The 19,871-nt window shown below is 39.9% G+C and overlaps 1 protein-coding gene across 5 annotated transcripts in view; it reads left to right on the top strand.

Moving 5' to 3' along the window:
• The first annotated feature begins 698 nt into the window (after nt 1-698).
• The window catches only part of meak7 (MTOR associated protein, eak-7 homolog), a 32,354-nt gene continuing 13,181 nt past the window's right edge, over nt 699-19,871 (top strand). The window contains exons 1-6 of one of the 5 annotated variants that reach the window (XM_048546565.2): nt 699-1,083; nt 5,995-6,191; nt 9,500-9,601; nt 10,936-11,080; nt 16,721-17,164; nt 19,511-19,629. In XM_048546565.2, coding sequence (XP_048402522.2) covers nt 6,027-6,191; nt 9,500-9,601; nt 10,936-11,080; nt 16,721-17,164; nt 19,511-19,629 — 975 coding nt within the window. In that variant the 5' untranslated portion in view covers nt 699-1,083; nt 5,995-6,026. The other 4 variants (XM_048546563.2, XM_048546567.2, XM_048546564.2 and 1 more) reach the window with 4 other exon arrangements.

The raw sequence follows: 19,871 nt of genomic DNA, 5'->3' as shown, positions 1-19,871 counted from the left end.
GTCATAAGGTGTCTGAACAGGCTGGTTAATGTATCTACACTGGAACTCCATGGAACAAAGGGTAGCAGTTCTCCATCTGCAGTCTCTATGTAGATTGCATATGAATAAAAAACATGGCTTTTCTCCAAAGGATAGGATTTCAGTTGGAAAATTTCTTCTCAGGAACAGTGTTATGGATACTTTTTAAGTCAATTTGCTCGGATATTCTACCACACACACCTCTGGAGCAGGTAGGACTTGAACCTTGAAATTCCTCTTTCATGACTTAGAAGTGGAGACAATGCGGCACAAGAGCCCTAGAACGAATCGATTCTTGCAGCTTGGTACCCATAACCACAGCCCTGAAATGAAGAGTCTCAGGCTCTGCAGACTGAGCGAGTTGAGCTGACTAACATCACAGCTATTGGTTTGAGAGCATCTTCTGTCCATATGCTAGAAATGGGAGAAAGCACATTCTATTGTTTCAATCTCTTCTCTTCAACATATGCTCTCTGGTAGTAGTAGGTTTTCCATTTATTATAAGCGTTTGGGCAGCTGAGGGTTAAATGCTACTCCCCTATGTCTGCAGCAGCTTCGAGGTGGAATTTGTTGAAGGCTGCAATGACCCTTTTGTGCAGACACTTAAAACAGCCACATCCCGTGAAAACTGCTCTGATGATTAGATCACTAAACACTGCAGTTATCTTGGTGAGACTCTGGCGGTCGGTGGTTTGGTAGCCTGGTGCCTGTTGTAACACGAGTAATATTACCCATGATTTGAACTCCTCACCCTACAGCCTCAGGCAAGGACACCAACTGAACGCAACTACCCGCCTCCTGAACGGCTGCTGGCCAATGATCCCACAACTACAGCATAAATGTCGCTTTCTGAGTGTCAGATTGGCTCTTATCGCTGTCAGTCTCTTCACCTTCCGCTGCATATTGAGGTTTGGTGGTCCTACGTTAAACCTTGTAGGCTGGCGATGTCTGTTGAACAGTAATATTGCGCTTCGTGTCAGTATGGCTCGTTCAGAAACGACCCTCTTCCCTCCGGCTCCTGCTGAGTGACCAGAGAAACGTCGCTCTGCAAAAAGCCCCAGCATCGTAAGTACGCTTTCAGCAGAACAAGACATGTTCAAGGAATATGTATCCTGTGCAGGAAGTGCTACAATCTGCATTGCCTTTTCAGTAACGTCACCTCTTATCAAATTTCCATGATACTGTAGCTAGTTTATACCCAGTAATATCCAGTTTTCACGCTTTGGCTACTTCAAACCTAAAACTCTGCCGCCCATTTTCTCATTTGCACCAAGTCTCATCAGCCCCAGTATGCTGTTCCTACGTTGGCTTTAGATCCAGTAAGTTCACAATTAGAAATAATCTCATATTTGTATATATAGATTGCTGGATAGTCTTGCCCCTGGCTTGTGAATACAGAGTGATAATAACGAGCTTCTTGTTTCTGTGCTACATTTTGAGACAGTCAATTAAGACACGACACTCCCACCTTTTGGACTGGATTTTTGTTTTTAGTGACTTGTTCTAGTTTGTCTCTTGCAAACCTCTGACATGAAATAGGGTTGACTGGTGTAAAACTGAATCTTAGCATGTATTGTGGATGGTACTGATTGTTGTGTGATCATCAGCAAACACCTAACTCCTTATGATTGAGGAAGGATTCTTGATTAAGCATCTGAAGGTGTTTGGTATTATCCTTGTAATTCTCTTTTTTCCCCAGTATGTCATTTTTGCAACATAAAGCCTATAAATTTACTGTAAGTGTGGTCTAACTGATTTTTGATTATAAGATCAATGTAACTTTCCTGCCTTTACCTAAGTCTATTCCTTTAGAAATGATCTTTTGCTTGGATTTTATGGCCTTGTTAAATTGTATCTCTACTGATAACAACTTCTGAATGTGAATCCCTAGGTGGCTTTGCTTCCCTTAGCCTTTTTGAGTCTTATTTTCTAGTGAATGTATGGTCTCATTGATCTCCCTTCTGATACGCACCACCTCATGTGTCTAAATTGAAATTACTTGCCATTTATGTGCTGAATAGACGTTTGTTGTTCACTGTGTGCTTTAATTTATCCATTGAAGGATTTGAAGTATGATATTCCAAAAATGGTCAGTTATTCTATTAAAAATGTTCTTTTCAAAGCACTGCAAATCTAGAAATCCATAGGTCCATAGGTCAGTTAACATCTGTGGAGAGAAAATGCAGATTCTAGAGTGCCCTTTCATTAGAACTGAGATTGACAAGATGAGTACCCATTTCAGAAAAGTTACAAAAATAGAAGGAAGGGAAGGAAATCTGTAGAAAGGATCCGAATGGACTGGAAACAACTTTAATAGAAGATTTCCTTTGATATAAGGGATGAACAGGTATAGTGTTGGAAATTTGAAAAGGACAAAAATGCAAAAACCCTTCAGAACTTAAAGAAAAAAGTGAGGAAATTATGGGTGGGTGAATGCAGGAAAGGAGATTCTAGATGAGGTGGATGAAAACAAAAATAGTTGCAAATATAACGTGATATTATAAAAGGAAATTGCTGGGCAGAAGTCTAAGAAATGGCCGCTGCGCATCATATCTGCCATCACCCACTCAATACCATCTCGTGATAGAGGGGAAACCACCATAATGTCAATCCCACCCAGAATCATAGTTTGGCTTTCTCCTGTACTATGACCGTTCAGCCTGTTGTTTGTGCTGGCTCTCTGTAGGGGAATTTACTTACCGCACTTCCCCCATCTCTCTCCACCTGTTGATGTTCAAATAGTCTAATTGTGTAATTTAACTGCTTTATATTTAACCCACCGTAATTAAAACAAACACGGTTAACAATCTGTAAATTAATGCTTTTTTTGAAAGGACATTCTGATTAAAATCCCTCAACAATCTATTCCCTTATGTTCCTGTTCTTCCTCCCTGTACTAAAATGCACAGTTGTTATTTCAATGTTCTGATAATTACTTGTTTACAAACTGTAAACAGATAAAGTGATACTCCTTGGTGGTTGCTGTATTGTCATCTCTTTTTCTGAGACTGTTGTTCTTGGAAAGGCATGTGAAGATGCTGCTCAGCCTGCTGTGTTCATCCAGCTCCACACTTTGTTATTTCTGAAGTTACATTGCTGACTGGCGGCTGTTTGTCACCTCCGCGTCCAGTCTGAGCTTAACTTCTGGCACCATACTTTCTCTGTAAATGAAAGCAAGAACTGCAGATGATGGAGTAAGACTGACAATGCATCCTTTACATAGTACATACTGCTGCCACTGTGAACCACTGGTGGAGTTGATATTCAAGGTGGTGGATGAGTTACTAAGTAGGTAGTCTGAATGCTTCTTGAGTGTTTTTGGAGTTGAATTCATCCGGGCAAGTGGGAAGTATTCAGTCACAATCTGAATCTTGCTTGTGATGGTAACCAGGGACAGAAGATGAGTTAACAAGGTGTAGAGCTGGATGAACACCAAGGCTCTACACCTTGTTATCTCAGATTCTCCAGCATCTGCAGTTCCTTCTATCACAGAAGATGAATTACAGGTTTCAGAATTTCCAGCCTTTTGATCTGTTATTGTATCAACAGAATTTATATGGCTGGCACTTGCCTCACCTTTGGAATCCAGCTCTTTCCCCACGTTTAGACCAAGTTAGCAGCAGTATCTGGCAGAACCAAATGCTCATTGGTGAGCTGGTTGTTGCTTGATAACACTACTGTTGACACTTTCCATCACTTTCTTGACATACTGAGTGTAAATAGTTGGAATGGTTGGATTTGTCATGCTTTTCAGATGTGACAAGCATTTGCAGCATCCAGTGCAGTGGGACATTATGGACTTTACTATAGATACAAAATGCAGTGCCTCACTTTTCTTGCTATTATAAAAAAAAGGGAAATGTTGTTGATTTCAGCTCTAATTAAAAACATTAAATAGTGGGAAAACTGGGCAAAACTGTTGGATTAATGCTTTAATTAGAAGTGCTTTCTGTGTGAAGAATTTAGCAATGTCTACCAAGTTTCAGTTGATTTTAGCCTATTTTGAATGGTCAAAGAGCCAAAAAGATCGAACGTAAGCTTTTTTTTTCTATTTGGAATGTGAGCAATAGATGTTTTCGTCAAGCTTTGGGGTTACCATGGCAACAAACTGTTCCACTATCTAACAATTATGACCTGTAGGGATCCACAGATGCTCTGTCAATGAAGGGAACACAAAACAGTAAGCAATGACTAGCCCTGCCATGATTAAAGGGAGATTGGAAAAACCGATTTGCAGCCAAGCCCCCTCTAAATGAAATATAAGAAAAGCTGAGAATCAGGAACTGAGGGGAATGTGCAGCAAAATCTGAAGATGAAGACCGACCTTCCTTTCTAAAATCAGAGATTTAATTGGTTCGTTTTTTTTCAGCTCCTTGTAAACATTGTATGGTGGAATCTTTTGGGTTTTTGATTGGTAAAGGATTAGTTCCTGATTCTGAAGGTCTTCTGTTGCTGTAGTAAATAGAGCAGCTTGATCGTTTAGTTTGTCTTACACCAAAAATATTGTGCCAGATTAGAAATTAGAAAGTCGGATTCTGTGATTAGAAATATTAATGTCATTGCATTGTTTCATTCATGAACAAATATGATTTAGTCAGTGTGATGGGAAAGAATACAACTTTGCCATGAATGACTGTTTAATGTATATTTTTAATAAGTTAACACTTTTTGTAGTTTGGATCTCACAGCTGTCACTTTCCTTTAGTGGTTCAGTTTGATTAAAATAAATGGTTAAAATCAAAACATTATGATGACAGGAATAACTTGAGTAAATCAGCTCATCAAATCTACTCGGACCCTCTGAAGAACAAATCGCCTAACCCCAGCCTCTTATCCTATCCCTGTAATTGTCCATTTCCCATGGCTAACCCATCTAGCCTACACATCCCTAGACACGCTGGACAACTTAGCTCGGCCAGTCCACCTAACCTGCATGTCTTTGGACTGTGGGAGGAAACTGGAGCACCCGGAGGTAACCCACTCAGCGACAGGGAGAATGTGTGCAAACCCCATTCAGACGTGTGAGGGTGCAATTGAACCTGGCTCCCTGGCGCTGTGAGGCAGCAGTGTGCCGTCCCACAATATTGTTCCAATGGCTTTGGATAGATTGAACCTGAGCTAAATTTTAGTTTTGGAATTGTTTGTGGCAATTACCATCATCTGCGTTCACACTCAATCTTAGTTTACAAACCTAGCTGTACTACTCATGCTTTATGGTGAAGTACTGAGGAAGTGTTGCATTATTAGAGGTCTATTGGATGTGCTGTTAACCTAGTCTGCTGTCTTGGGAACTGTAAAAGATCCCATAAGAACCTGTTTTCTTTTGAAAACATGCAGCAGTATTTCTACATCCTGGTTGACATTGAGCCCTCAAGCGTTTCATGCCGGAAAGTGATTGCCCTGTAATTGGTCACTCATTGCTGTTTGTCAGGATATTCTTGTGTAGTAAAGAACTGCATCATTTTCTGATGGAACAATAGTAATTAAAGTGGCCCTGAAGCCCTTTCTGATGTCATGAGAATGCGAAGGTATGAGATCAGCTTGGATTAGTCATTCATTCTGGTGTTTTATGTAAACAAATGTCAACATAAAAATATACAGGAAAGCCCATAAGTGATTTCGGTTGTCCTCCATGAAGAATGAAAATGTAAGGAGGAAGTGCATACTAATCCCTTCAAAAATAGGTGGGATTGCCTTGTGGCCATTTACAGTCTCAGATATGAAAAGCTGAATGCTGGCTTTTTTCGCATATGTTTTCGCCTCAGTATTTAAGAACTGTCTGTATCTTTTAGGGGCTTTGTGAAGTTTTGAAGTCAGGTAATATCTCGCCCTCCTCGCCCTCCGCTCCCTCTCATTTTACAGTAGTTATTTTATTCCCAATGAGCGTGCATGTCTAAATTGCAGATTAAAAGTTGAGTTAAATAGCTGCTTTCTTAGTATTCTGGTGCTCCCTCATTTTTCAAATGTTATTTGTAGGTTTGAGGGACCTCACTTATCTGCAAGAAAAGATGGGAAATGGAGAAAGTCATGGATTGAATAGAATCTGGCGATGTCCATTTTCAGCTGAAGAACGCGTTATTCTGGATAATGTTTTTGACTCCATGTCTGGCTCAAAAAGCAATGCAAAGGACAGAAAAGATGCTCAGAAACAAATTACTTTGGCTATGCTAAAGGTAAATACTGAACACACAAACTGGAAGTGAAAAGATTTATCGTAAATGTACTCTCTGACTTCCATGCAAAGCATCAAATTATGTGTTACTCGAAATGCAATTTAACATTGCAAGTTGTGTCCAATTTTTTTGTAAAACAAAGTTGCTATGTCTGTCTGTTGAACTTTATGATATTTTGTTCTAACTAAACATTTTAAAAAGAGGGTTCCCACTTTTACTTCAGAAATACATCTCCTTAATGTTGCATATGTTTATGCTGCAAACTGGTTTTGGGGAACGAGTCGCAATTTCAAATTTACTTTCTGGTTGGCTTAATGTCTGATCGTAATTTGCAGAGGGAAATAATGTCTCTGGGCTATTTGGATAGACTAATTTTGAGGCATGTGATGAAGAAATCCATATTAACTAGAGGGATTTTCAATGTTGACTGAATCTGTGAATTGAATTCTAACATTGGAATGGCACATATATCTTCGTTGGCTCCTTCACCTAGGTAGGAGAAACACAACTGTTTTAACCTGTGAGGAAAGAGAAAAGTAGATACTTAGCTTTGGAAAATCGATTTGTTGTGGTGTGGTTTTGCCAGTATCGTCTACATTAAGTTCTCTGCTACGAGTACTTAGTGGTGATTTTGAACCTTCTTGAACAATATAACTGACATTCTATTGAATCAACAATTTGTTGGAATAAATAATCAACACTGTTTCTGTTTGAACAAATGTCACCTTCAAGACCTTTTGCTGTTCTAAAGTTGTTCCATTCCTCTTTTGGAAATGGCAGCAGATGAAATGGAACTCCAAAGCTCCACAGATGCAAGATCTCGTAGACAGAACAAAGCTCACGGACAAGCCTGTGGGCTTCACACTTTGGTGGCCAAACACCTAAACTGAGGAGTTGCTCTTAAATTGATCAGTATTGCTGTTGTCAGCTGCAAGATAACATTTTACATCAGTAAGAAAACGCTGAAAACAAAGTTATGGCCACAATGCTGACAGCTGTTGATTGTTTGTATGCACTTGAGTAAATTAAGCAATAACAATTGAAGGTAATAGTCCCTAGGGCTTTATTAGACAAAATGAGCATGCTCATTATGCTTAACCTCCGTGGTTAAACTTGATGTGTGCGCATTACCAATTGTACAACTTGGTTCTGTTTCACCTCAGCTTTCAGGCTTTATTGTATTTATTTCTTCTAAATCTAGGATGGACTAGACCTGAAATGCTCATTGCTTAGTTTTTGCCTCCTACCTCACCCACCTACCCACTTTTCTGGAGAGTACAACCAGTGGGTTAAAACACGATTGCTAAAATAAGGGAAACATTTTCCATGTTGTTTCTTTCTGTTTGCTGAGATAGGGACCCAGGGGTATGGGCTTTACTTTCCAATGAAGAAAGAGCAGCAAGAAAGCCAATGAAGAGGGTGTGCCTGGCAGTGAGGGCTTGTGCCATGTCTGATCAAATTTTTGACAAACACAAGCCCCTGAAAAAAACTGCTGTTCACCGTTTTATGTATATCCTCTGTTCTCAGGCTGTCTTGATCTTAATGTAAAGAGGCGGAGCCTGGTACTGTGAAGGGAAATGGTATATCACCTTTTTTTTTTAAGAGTTCATTGGAGAACAAAGTGAATAAAGGGGATCCTGTGGGATGTTGGGTACTTGCATTCCCAAAAGCCGTAGACTTGATGCCACTTCCAGGTTCCTGCACAAAGTAAGAGCTTGTGGGGTAGAGGGTAACATATTATCCTTGACAGGGAATTGATTAGCAAACAGGCCTCAGTGACGCCATAAGCAAGAAATAGTTATATTATTTCTGTCGTATGCCATGTGTAGCACAGCCAAAGTAAAAGCCACTGGGATGAAGTGGCATCTTATGAGAATAGCTTGCTCAGGTTGGGCCTGCAAGCATTGTGAGTTAGGAGAATGAGGATAATATTATTAAAACATAGACCCTGAGAGGATATGGGAGAGATTGGAACGAGAGAGCACTATTTAAAATGCTGGGTATCCCATTTGAATGGAGATAAGGAGAATTTTTTTCTCTTCGAGAGTTGTTTACCTGTGGAACTCACTTCCTCCAAGATGGACAGAACCACAGTCATTGAATATTTTAAGGCAGAGTTAGATGTCATAGACAGGAAAATAGAATTGTGACCGCAGTCAGATCAGCCATTGAGTTATCAAAAGACCGAGCAGGCTCAAAGGTACCTGCTGTTAATATGTATGCTTGTATGTCCTCACAACCTACTACTATGGATTTTGGTCTGGGATAACTTAGTGAAGGAATGAAGCTCAGTTCCAAGGTGCAGTTAACCCACTGTCAGTTTAGCTGAATAAATGAATTATATCTGACTAGAGCAAATGGCCAGTGGGACAGCAAAAATTTTTTTTTTCCTTTATTTGTTCATGGGAATGTGGGCGTCACTGGCTAGGCTGTATTTATTGTCTATCTCTAATTGTCCAGAGGGCAGTTAAGAATCATCCACATTGCTGTGGGTTTGGGGTCACATGTAGTCCAGACCAGATAAGGATGATAGTTTCCTTCCCTGAAGGACATTAGTGAACCAGATGGGTTTTTCCAACAATTGACAATGGATTCATGGTCATCTTTAGATTCTTAATTCCAGGTATTTATTGAATTCAAATTTCACCATCTGCCATGGCAGGATTTGAACCCAGGTGCCCAGAACTTTGTCTGGGTCTCTGGATTAACTGACCAGTGATAATACCATTAGGCCATCATTTCCTCAATTATTATGTTTAATAATTACACAGTTCCTTAAAAAGAATTTAGTTTGTAGAATTAACTCCAATATTATAGGCTGTGATTTTGCAGATTGGCACGATTCTGGGACCTCTTGATCAATGCAGGGATTCTGGACTGTACTGGGAGGAACTAAACTCATAGCTTATTACATTAGCCACAACCCCCTGATGTGATATAGAATTTTTTTTTCGCAAATCGACTCTGCTGGTCACCAGTTCCACGTGCTCCAACAATGCCATTACAATACTGACGACTCGGTGATCACTTGAAAGACTGATTTTGTAACTTTCCTGAGCTTGGCACACTGTCATTGGAAGTGATATTAGGAATTTGCTATTAGTGCAATCATCCTTCAGCTTTTTATAGACACTGAAGTGATTTTTCCTCCCGCTTGACAATCATTATAAATCCTAAGTAGAAAGAATAGAGTCGTTGTCTCTAGAAAGCTGTCTCACAGCTCAGATGACTGAATGTAAAAGTAGAGTTGGAAGAAGTTTAGGAGACCGTTATACAATGCCAAGTGATGTTGTCTTGTTTTTCCTCAGGCTTACGTGCATGTGACTGTGCAGGGCCCCATGACGATCCGACTCTACAATGCAATGAGAAGCATAGATCCAATTAAAAACACAGAAGGTCTCAGTTACTCCATAAGCAAGAAACAGTTTATTTTATTTCTTTCTTATGCCATGCGAGGCACAGCCGAAGAAAAAGCTTTTATAATTCAGAGAATGGTTTCCCAAGATGCTGATGGTCATGTAAAAGGAAAGCAAATAAAAGAGGTAAAGATGTTAATAATGTCCTAAATTTCAGCAAGGGCGTGCCAGCATTTTATTTACAAAGTGTACTGATACTCATTCCCTTATGATAGAGCTTTTATTTAATGGCATTAGAGGTGCAGTTAGAAGCATTTAGTTTGGTATGTGGAGAGAAACCTCCAAATTTTTATCCTGTAAAGTCTTTTGAATTTTTTTTGTTGAACCACATCGGGGGCATTCTCCTTGTTTTATCCTGTTCAGTATATATTTTGTCGACTGTTTGGATACAAGGCATTTCCCTGAGATTCAATTCCTTGATCTCTCATTTTAACAGTAAGATTTGGGCACATTCATGTCTTTAACCAAGTTTCAAATTCAAAATTCAGAGCATTTATTTCATCTCATGCCAAAGTGAATCAGCCTCATTTAGTTCACAGAGCTCTGTAAATTGTTCTTCTCACTTGTTGGACCTGCATGGTTGTAATTAATTGGACTTTGTTTTTTCAGACTTCACCTTTTTAAGTATTTTCTTCCCTGATATCTTCACTTTTTGTTTGGGCAAGCTAGTCTTGGAAACACGTCCGTTTCTCAAACTTTTTTGTTTAAACCTGTGAAAGGTAATCTTGTGAAAGTGCTGTCCTGGATAACACTGATTCCAATAATACGCGGGCACTGAATCGATATGAAAGTTGTGGACGGCCAAATTAAGAAACTATTTGAATCCATTTTACTTCTGTTGTCACTGCCTCGACCTGTCAATGGCCACCCTCACTAGGCCTGGGTGTATGAGGTAGTTCTGGGCATCTTGTTAACACAAGACCCTGATTACATAGCCATTATTCAACCTAGTCAACAGATGTTGACTAATTGTTTGTCAAGAGACCAACTCAGTTGCACCAAATCATAAACAGGAATATGACATTGAAATAGAAGTTCAGCTATGATCATACAGTAGAGAATCGTAGAACTGTCTCAAAGAGCCATGTGGCCTACTCCTACTCTTCTATGCCTGTGTTTCTGTATCAATCACTTCCTAATTGTCAGGGACTATAATCAAATTTGGGAATGCTAATCAACTTTTAGTCTTGCCTTTTATCCCCTTCCATGCCTGAGACTGCTCCAGATGTTTTGTTTTCGATTTAACTGTGTACTTTACCATTTTGTTCTGAACATTTGTGCTGGATAAATCTCCGTCTAGTCTGTGGTTTGTTCTGTATCTCATGCAGTTCACAAAGGATCTCATTACAACAGTGATCCAGTTGTTGCATATTGAACAGATGCTTGGAGGTTGGACTTTGGAGAAAACTGCAGATCCCACGTTAGGCACAGTACGGCTGACTAACACTCTGATGTCTCAGTTGAAAGCTAAAGGTACTAATATTGCATGTTGTGCATCCATGCCTGTTTTTAACAACTAGCTTATAGCTGGAATAAAATGAAATTGTCAGGAATTTAAAAACTCAACTGCATATATGGTCCTGGTATTTAAAATCTATAGCTCTTTGGAAATTTAAGGGTATCTTGGTTACATTCAGTTGACCCAAATGGAAAGAGTCAGTCACAAAAAAATTGTGAACATTTTATTTAAGTGCAGTTTCATTAAAAAAAATTGTCTTTTCCATGGGATCTTAACAGTTGCCTTCTCATCATTTTGAACCTTTGTGTGACTACTTTGGTTGTCTACACGATCCTCCCAGCGCCTCTCCACTGTAGCCCAGCTGCGTCGCCTCGATGTCAACTTGTTCCATTCTTTCTATTTAAATGTGGCTCGAGTATCACTTCCAGTGGCTTCCCATCCTTCCCGTGCACTGTTAACTTTGGTATACTCCAAGTTGTATCCTTGCTCGCTCTACACCCATTTCTCACTACATCTTGTTCCTTAGCAACATTATTTGAAAACCCGATATTAGTTTTCACGTGTATGCAGACAACACTCAGCTGTACTTCACTGTCAGCTCTCTCAACCCACCCACTGTCTCGCAGTTAGCAGACTGGCTGTCCAAACTCCAGTAGTGGATGAGCCGAAATTTACCCCAAAATAATATTGGCAGACTGAAGCTATTGCCTCTGATTCTCACTCCAAGTCTGTTGTCTGGCTACTGACTTCATCCTCCTTGGCATCAAACTAAGATTAAACCCTCTGCTTGCAACCTTGTTGTCAGATTTTATCATGACCTTCCAACCACGCATATGATTGCCCAGATTGCTTGTTTCTAAGTGTTCCCATAGTGTTCAGGGATGTGTAGGTTAGGTACATTAGCCATGGGAAATGCAGGTTGAAAGGGTAAGTGGATGGATCTAGGTTGGATGCTGTTCAGAGGGTTGATGTTGACATGTACTTAGGGGCGGCACGGCTCAGTAGTTAGCACTGCAGCCTCACAGCGCCAGGGACCCGGGTTCGATTCCAGCCTCGGGGGACTGTCTGTGTGGAGTTCGCACATTCTCCCTGTGTCTGCGTGGGTTTCCTCCGGGTGCTCAGGTTTCCTCCCACAGTCCAAAGATGTGCAGGCTAGGTGGATCGGCCACGCTAAATTGCCCCTAGTGTTCAGGGGTGTGTGGGTTATAGGGGATGGGTCTGGGTGGGATGCTTCAAAGGGCGGTGTGGACTTGTTGGGCCGAAGGGCCTGTTTCCACACTGTAGGGAATCTAATCTAATCTATCTCCAAAACTTTACCCAACATCATCCTGATTTTCGTTTATCTGCTGTTGTATAAACCCATCTGATCCACTAATGTGCTTAAGGGAAAGAAATTTGCATCCATACCTGGTCTGGTCAATCTGTGACTCCAGACCCACATCAAAGTGCTGGACTATTAATGGCCCTCAGTCAATTAGGGATTGGCATTAAAAGCTATCCTAGCCAGTGATGTCCACATCCCATGAACAAATAATAATATAGGGCTTTGGTAGAAATAGGCACAATTTTTCAGATTTTATTTACAATTTCTAGGGTAAACTGAGCACTTTTCAGGACTGACGTCTTGGCCTTGGCGTTGATGTGTTTGTGCAATATATGAGAAATTAAATTTAAGAACTTTGTGCAATAGCAACATGAATGGTGTACAGCACTAACAGGATATTACTGTGAAACTAAAAAGATATTCTACCTATCACACAGATGAGTAATACGGTATGTGAATTTCAGTGCTGGTGTGATTGTGGATATGTGTTCCCTATGACCCAAAAACTGGTGAATTATATTGAACAACATGCTATTTAGACTGTTTGTATTGGGCAAGGTGCTGATCCTAACCAGCTTGCACATGCTTGTTATACTTAAAGCAATGTCCAAAATTATATGTGATTCTGCAATTGAACAGCATTTGTTAAATTATCTTGTGTGCTAAGAATTGCACTGACAATCACCGGAAGCTGCCTTTATTAGTTCACAGTTTGCAAAGAGCATGTGTACATATTGTGCCTATTTTAACACAATAGGTGACAGCCATCCTCAGGTTCATACAAAATAGGGATTAGGCGATTCAGCTCATGAAGCCAACATGATCATGCTGATCTTCTTTTGCAACGCTATGCTCTGTTCTCTTTGTAAACCCATTGATATATTTTTTCCTACTAGCAATCTGTTCATTTTTAAAATCTATTCAGTGACTGCCTTCAGTGGCGCAGAATTCCACAGGCTCAGTACCCTTAGACTGAAGAAATTTCTCTTCATCTCAGTGTGCAATTAACTAGTGGTGTATTTGGATTTTCAGAAAGGCTTTGGTAAGATCCCACTTTAGAAATTATTGTGCAAACTCAAAATATATATTGATGGTGCTTTATTGGCATGGACTGAGAATTGGTTAGCAGGCATGAAACAGAGAGTTAGTTTGTCAAACACAATTTTCCTTTCCTAAATCCATGTTGTCTCTGTGTGAGATCATTGGTATTTTCTAAGTGTCCTAATATCACATATTTATAGTAAGACTGCAGCATTTTCCCTGCAAAGAATTTGTGACTAACAGGTCTATATTCTCAGTCTTAGAATTTTTGGACTGGAAAATCCCTCATTCTGGACTCCCCCTGGCCAGGGAAAACATCATTACTAAATCTGTCAAACCCTGTCAAAAGTTTGTATGTCTCAATGTGCATCACTCTCATTCGTTTAAACTCCAGTGAATGCAGACCCAGTCAACTCAGTCTTTCTCATGTGATGAACCTACCAAGCCAGAAATCAGTGTGGTGACAAAAACAGAAATTGCTAGAAAAACTCAACAGGTCTGGCAGCATTGAACCTTCCTCAGAACTACTTGTGAGGAAGGGTCTCTGGACCTGAAATGTCAACTCTGATTTCTAACTACAGATGCTGCCAGACCTGCTAATCTTTTCCAGCAATTTCTGTTCTTGTTTCTGATTTGTAACATTCTCAGTTATTTTGGTTTTTGCTCAGCCTGGGGAATCTTGACTGTACTTCCTCTTTCGTCTCTAGAGTAAGAATGCTAAAACTGCTTATCATACTCCAGATGTGGTCACTCTGAGGCCCTGTGCTTCCTTGCTTCTGTACTTAAAACCTTTTGCAATGAATTTGCATCCAATTTGCGTTCCTAATTGCTTCCTTGCATGCTTGCTGTCAATGACTGGTGTGCAAAGATATCCAGGTCCTTTTTATTTATAAATCATTCTCAATTTGTCACCTGTAGCATTACTAAATAACAGCTTGCTCTTCCATTTTTCCTTCACGTTCCTTCAACAACTTCACATTTATCCACATTGTGCTGCATCTGCTATGTATTTCCCCACTGTCAACTTGTCCAAATCACCCAGAAACTGCTTTAGCCCCTCCTCCCCATTCACACTCCCATCTAATTTTGTGTTGTTTACAAATTTCTTTTGTCTAGCTGGTTGACATATATTGTGAATAGCTTGGGCCAAATGCTGCTGTCTACACTATCCCCCTTGTCACGGCTTTCCGCTCTGAAAAGACTCACGTATTCCTATTCTGTTTCTTGCTTGCTAACCAATTCTCAAGCCCTTGCCAATAAAGTGCCACCAATCCATGTGCTTTGAATTTTCATCACAGCATTGATGTGGGACGTTATGAAAACCTTGCTGAAAATCTAAATATACCACATCCATTTCCTCACCTATCCTATTATCTATGTCCTCAAAAAAAAAACTCCAGTAGGTTTGTCAAATGGATTTTCCTTTCCTAAATCCGTATTACCTCTGTGTGATAACATTGTTTTTTTTATAGTGTCCTTTTGTCATATATTTATAATAAGACTGCAGCATTTTCCCTACTGTTGTTTAACTATATTCTCTTTCTTTTCTCTCTCCCTCCTTTTTCAAACAGTGGGGTTATATTTGACCCTCCAGTTGTCTGGGACCTACTGAATTTTAGAAGACAATAACTAACTGTTTCACTGGCCACTTTCTTTATTGCTCTGCCATGTAGATTATCAGGTGTGGGGACTGTATTAGTTTTCCGTCCCATTAATTTGTCTTGCACTATTTTTTTTACTGATATTAATTCCTACAATTTCTCCTTACCTATAAATCCATGCTTCCATCACATGGCTCACAGGTTATTTGTGTATCCTTAAATAGTTGTTTAATTGTTCAGCCGTTTCCTTGTTCTTGTTCCTTTTCCTGTTTCAGATTTCTTTTTAAATTCATTCATGGGATGAGGGTGTCGCTGGCTAGGCAGCATTTATTATCCATCCCTCATTGCCCAGAGGGCAATTGAGAGTCAACCACGTTGCTGTGGGTCTGGAGTCACATGTAGGCCAGACCAAGTAAGGATGGCAGTTCCCTTCCCTAAAGGGCATTAGAGAGCCAAATGAGTTTTTCCAACAATTGACAATGGATTCACAGTCATCATTAGACTCTTAATTCCAGATATTCATTGAATTCAAATTCCACCACCTGCTGTGGTGGGATTCAAACTTGGGCCCCCAGAACATCATCTGGGTCTCTGGATTAATAGTATAGCAATAATACCACTAGGCCATTGCCTCCCCCATTGTATAGGGTCTATATCTGTCTCCATTTAATAATTTTCTTCTAAATAATTATAGAAGCTATTGCAGTAGATTTTTCTGTTCCTTGCAGGTTTATGCCCATTTTTCTCTTCATAATCAATCTCTTTTGCTGAATTTCAAATTTGTTCCAGTCTTCAAGCTTGCTACTTTTTCTAGCAATTTCATGTGACTTCTTTGAATCTAATACTGTTCTTAATGACTTTTGTTAACTGTAGTGGCACTGTTGTATTCTTTTGTCTGAAAAGATTGTACAACTTCTGCAATCTTCATTCATTTCTTAAATAGCACCCACTAAATAACTACTGTTACACCTCTTAATCCACTGCATCCAACTCATACTTCCATACGTCTGTAGTTTCCTTTGATCAGATTTAGTGAATGCCTTGATCAATCAGACTCCTCCTGACCGGTTTGAAATTTAAACAAAGCTTGGCAGTTAATAGTCAGTCATCCTTTAACTGTGCCTTCTCCGAGGTAAAATCTTTATTAATCAGAACCAACTTGCTAACCAGTCAGCACATGGAGAGATAGTGGGAACTGCAGGTGCTGGAGAATGTGAGATGACAAGGTGTAGGGCTGGATGAACACAGCAGGCCAAGCAGCATCAGAGGAGCGGGAAAGCTGACTTTTTGCACCAAGACCCTTCTTTGGAAAAATGAAGCGTCTAGGCCCGAAACATCAGCTTTCCTGCTCCTCTGATGCTGCTGGGCCTGCTGAGTTCATCCAGCTCTACACCTTGTTATCTCTTATAGCACATGAAAAGAGTTCATTTTTGTATACCACTTGGCCTGCTGTATTTAACATTTTTCTGTGCAGTCACAGTCCCTAATTACTGCACTGAAACATTAGCTTGAATTATTTCAGCAGAATTCATAGTAATAGGAAAGCGTCTGTAGAAACACTAAGTGGGGATCATAGCCAGTTGAAATACCTGATATTAACTTTATTTTTGTTACTAATGTCCAGTATTGTGACCTGAAAAGTGAACCTGATGTATTGTTTTGATTATTTTTCTTGTCTTTATTGACAGGTAGACAGAAGTTGACTACAGATAATTTGCTGAGTGAAGAATATGGACAGCATGAACTAAAGGACTGGATGTACACAGTCTCTCTCATTTCTACTTTTCTCCGTATGTTTGTGGCAATGAGCCTTCATATTACGAGTGCAAAGTCCCAAGGTGAAGTCTTTAGCACAGGACATCTGCTGCCAGAGTGCACAGGTATAAAATATACTGGAGTGATTACTGTTTTTGACGTTCCATCAGTCATCTACCTTAACGCCTGCTTACCTTCAGAACATCAACACAAATGGCAGCTACTGTTCTCCTCTCATTTCCATGGATCGAGTTTCACTCGTTTTTGCAGCCGGATTCTACACAAAGGACCAACATTGTTGGTTGTAAAGGATGCAGATGGCTACATCTTTGGTGGGTATGCTTCCCACAGCTGGGATGCAAGGCCACAGTTCCAAGGTAAAGTGCTGTTGATGACACAACGCTTATCTAAAGCAGATTTTAATTTTTTGATGATGCAATTAACTGTAGCTTCTGATCTTGGCTTAGCATTTGCAGTAGGATTGCCAACAGTGTGCAACCTGACTGCTTGAGCCATCAAGTCCTAAGGATTTGTTGTATTTTATTCCCTTAAGTTTCTGTAGGACTTTTTTCAACCGATTGAATTATATTAAATTCCCCATTCGTTTTTAGCCCTTTAGTTACCCTGTGAACCTGGTGTGTAATTTATGTCTTCTGCTGGGAAGACAAATCTGTCTCATCTTCACCATTATAATTTCTCCTACATCTCTCACACGCACCAATATTTTCTTTAGCTGCACCACTTATTAGATTGTTGCAAAAGCTCATGTTATTTGTTTTTATGTTCCTGGGAAGTTAATTCTCAGTCTATTTGTTTCCATTTCCTTCAAACATTTTGATTGCCCTTTGTATCACATTGTTAATTATTATTATACTTACTAGACTTTGTACCTGAGTGAGCCAATTCTCCTCTCAGACTTATATAATTCCCCTTTCTGGTCTCTTCTGGTGTCCGCTATTTTGTTTTTGGTCACCCTGTTGAAAGTTGTGGTTTGTAAAGGGCATCTCTGGATCTCTGTCCCCAGGACACACTTAAGTTTCATACTGAAGGGGATATGAACAGAGTAGGGAACCCATCCACTTCCGGGTAATGACCTGTTAAGTTCCTTAAGCTTGTTAACTGACTAAAGGAGGGAAGTGAGAAGGATATTTTCAGTTTGTAAATTGCCAAACTTGAATAGTCTGCATAATAGTGCACAGTCGCCATTGGGTTCAATGCAGGCGGGAGTTAGGCTTTCTCTTATGTGATGCTAAAAACGTTTTTGAGATCTGGGTTATTTTGTGTGAAAAATTATGCTTCCATTTAGCTTTCCTCACACTTCTGTGTACGTGAGGCTGCTGTCCTTTGCAAGTTGCTGCCCACAATGTTTTGCAAAGGCATCAACATGCTCTTTAATGTTTGTCCACTGACTTTATTACTTGCACTGTGCTGACAGTTTCTGACTCATAGTAATGTTTGATCTCATTGATTGAATGTCAAGGTCACCTTTAGCCCAGTTGGATGTTTACATTTGGATTTGGCTCTGCAAGAGTAATGCATATGTAGTGTAGGGTGGGGACTCAAAATTATCCGGGCATTGGGTTCCAGATCCCAAATTGAAATGCAAGCCTTCTAGCCCTGTCACATAGATCTACATCACTCACCTTCACTTATATCACTAGTTCACCTGTCCCTTTTCAAAATGTCTTGTGCATTCAGGTAGCGAGCCATAAAATTTAGTTTTGCTCTTCAGGTTTTGTCTGATCCTTATTTGCTGATGCACTGCTAGTGTTAAATTCCATCTCCCTATTTATTTTCACTCTGGTTGTCTTTAGCCACATTGTTGGATAATTCTATTTTCTTTACTTTTTTTTCACTAGATGGGTTGCACGGTGGCTTTGAAGCAGCAGTGCTAACCACTCAGTACCAGGGACCGGGGTTTGATTCCACCCTTGGGGTCTATCTGTGTGGAGTTTGCACGTTCTTCTTGTGTCTGCGCGGGTTTCCTCCGGGTGCTCTGGTTTCCTCCCACAGTCCAAAGACGTGCAAGTTAGGTGGATTGACTGTGCTAAATTATCCGTAGTATGCAGGGATGTGCAGATTAGGTGGGTTAGGGGGCGACGGGATGCTGTGAGAGTCAGTGTGGACTTTGTTGGTCTGAAGGGTCTGTTTCCACACTGTAAGGCTTCTATGATTCTACGATCGATGATTTCTACATGTCCACCCAATCCCACCCACCCTCATTCTCTTTTAATTTAAAACCGAGCCCAAAAGTCCTACATCTCACTAAGATATTGATCCCAACCCAGTTTAAATGGAGTCTTTAAGTGGAGTTGTGATGGAACAGCTCCCTCTTTTTTGCCCAGTACTAGTGCCTGAAGCACCTTCCTCCCAAAACTACTTTTTGAATCATGTACTTAATTCTCTAACTTTCTTGATTCTGTGTGAGTTGGCATGTAACTTAGATAAAGCGTTAGAGGTGAATACTTTTTGATGTTCTGTGTTTTACTTTTGTTTTAATAAAAACAAAGTCCATCATGCATATATTGGCTATTTTCAGTATCTTGATATATCGAGTTGCCGTGCAATTCCTATATGGCACCAATGATATACTTCAAAGCATACAATTAGCTGTAAAATATGGATTAGGCAAACTGAACATGTGTTTTTTTTTCTATAACAGTTATTTCTCTTGCATGAGACAGAAAATAATACTTCCTTATTCTTGTAACTTCCTTTCACAGGGGACAGTAAATGTTTTTTGTTTACACTGTGTCCGCAATTCGGGATCTATACCTGTACAGGTTACAATGACCATTATATGTATCTAAATCATGGCCAACAGACAATGCCAAATGGACTTGTAAGTATTGAACCATTTTAACTTTGGTGTAAAATTCTTTCAGTAATTAGTATTGTTCGTGCATGGAGCTGTCTGTATTTTGAGCTCAGTATCTTATTGAAGCCTATACTCCATTACAACTTAGTTGTGTGATTACTAGCCTGGAAACTTTTAGGAGGTGGTGAGAAAGGAATATAATTAGGTGGGTTGATCCTTGTGAGAAACTCACTCCTCTCTCTCTATCTAACTAGTGTGTAGGTGAG

This window comes from Stegostoma tigrinum, chromosome 16 (genome assembly GCF_030684315.1).
Source record: "Stegostoma tigrinum isolate sSteTig4 chromosome 16, sSteTig4.hap1, whole genome shotgun sequence".
Lineage (NCBI taxonomy): Eukaryota > Metazoa > Chordata > Chondrichthyes > Orectolobiformes > Stegostomatidae > Stegostoma > Stegostoma tigrinum.
Note: the sequence above shows the minus strand (reverse complement) of the source record. Positions and strands in the feature narration are given on the sequence as shown.